We start from the raw sequence: 1,485 nt of genomic DNA, 5'->3' as shown, positions 1-1,485 counted from the left end.
GGCCTGTGTCCTACCCAAAGCATGAAAGAGTTTGGGACAGCTGTGCACGGCGGCTGATGGCAAGCGCCGCCTTTGACCACGCAGAGCCGCCGCCTTTGACAACGAAGCCCGCCAATGCAGTCGCTCGTCGTCGAGTTCTCGCGGCGCGTGCGCGAGCCAGCACAAAATATGAGGGCGAGTGCAGGGGCCAGCCGCGCCACGCGCGGCCACGTGCACCTCCCAAGCCAACCGCCGCCCCCGCAGCACGACGGTGAGGCGAGCCTCGCAAACGACGCCGAGGGGGCAAAGGTAGCTCTCGCCGGGTGTGCCTCAGCGGCCGCGGGCGAGCAGGGCATGTGCGCGCCACGCGCCGCCGCTCGAGCCGGATCGTACGAGTCTCCCTCCCGCGGCTCGTTGCAGGAGAGCGGGTCGATCCGATGATGCTCGGTGAAGATGCTCGGTTGGCTCTCGCCAAATGTTTGTCCGACTCGACGTACGGCCCCGGGCGTCGGGCCGTGGCGGCGACGGCAGGCGTGCTCCAGCGCCGCCTCGTGCGCACGCACGCGCAGCGGCGGCGCCTCTGCACCACCCGAGTCGCCGCCCGGCCGAGCGAGGAGCAGAGAGACGACGAGTGACATGCTGATTCGGCAGATTTTTTTGAGCTTCTTCTTTTGCTCTGGGCACGAGGCGAAGTCAATTCGGCGATGGTCTCCGCTGCTCGAAAGCGCCACCGAGAGAAGGAGAAGCACGCTGCGGCGGCCGCCGACCCTCCTGCGACCTCGACGGACGAGCGGACCAAGCATCGGATAAAGAAGGACCTGAAGCGCAAGGAGAAGCGCAGAGCCGCGGCCGAGCAGAAGCGCCAAGAGGCGGCCTCCGTGGCTCCAAGCGGCAAGGCGGCGCCCTCCGCCGCTGTCAGCGCACCAGCGCACCGCGTCTTTGTCGGCCGGCTCGCGCAGTCGACCACCGAAGACGAGCTTGAGCGCCACTTTGCGGCGTGCGGGCCGGTGACGTGCGTGGACATGCTTCGGCGGAGGGAGACGAACCGCTTCAAGGGCGCCGCCTTCGTGGTGTTTGAGACGGCCGGCGCCGTCGACGCCGCGCTGCTCCTCGACGGCAGCGACGTGGGCGGCGAGGCCGCTAGATGGACAGGTAGGGCGGTGCGCCACGTGTGGCCACAATGGACAGCGGAACCAGACCTGACTCTGGGACCTGCTAGAGGGCGCTAGCGATGGGGAGTCGGCCACACTGGCGGGAGACGCACATACACACACACACACACACACACACACACACACACACACACACACACACACACACACACACACACACACACACACACACACACACACAACTCTCTCTCTCTCTCTCTCTCTCTCTCTCTCTCTCTCTCTCTCTCTCTCTCTCTCTCTCTCTCTCTCTCTCTCTCTCTCACTCTATCTCGCTCTCTTACCCGGGCTAGGTCATAGTCCAGCCGTTTGATGAGAGCAGGCACAATTCGCGCCT

At 65.6% G+C, this 1,485-nt stretch overlaps 1 protein-coding gene across 1 annotated transcript; it reads left to right on the top strand.

The window, feature by feature from the left end:
• Nucleotides 1–114: 114 nt before the first annotated feature.
• On the top strand, nt 115–1,208 carry EMIHUDRAFT_257410 (hypothetical protein; the record flags this gene model as incomplete). Its single annotated transcript, XM_005763848.1, has 3 exons — nt 115–250; nt 400–456; nt 667–1,208. The coding sequence occupies 3 exons, from the start codon at nt 115–117 to the stop codon at nt 1,206–1,208; spliced, it is 735 nt and encodes a 244-aa protein (XP_005763905.1).
• Nucleotides 1,209–1,485: the final 277 nt, after the last annotated feature.

Source organism: Emiliania huxleyi (genome assembly GCF_000372725.1).
Source record: "Emiliania huxleyi CCMP1516 unplaced genomic scaffold EMIHUscaffold_6152, whole genome shotgun sequence".
In the NCBI taxonomy this organism is placed as follows: domain Eukaryota; phylum Haptophyta; order Isochrysidales; family Noelaerhabdaceae; genus Emiliania; species Emiliania huxleyi.
The sequence above is the reverse complement of the archived record's forward strand: the minus strand, read 5'-3'. Positions and strand labels throughout refer to the sequence as shown.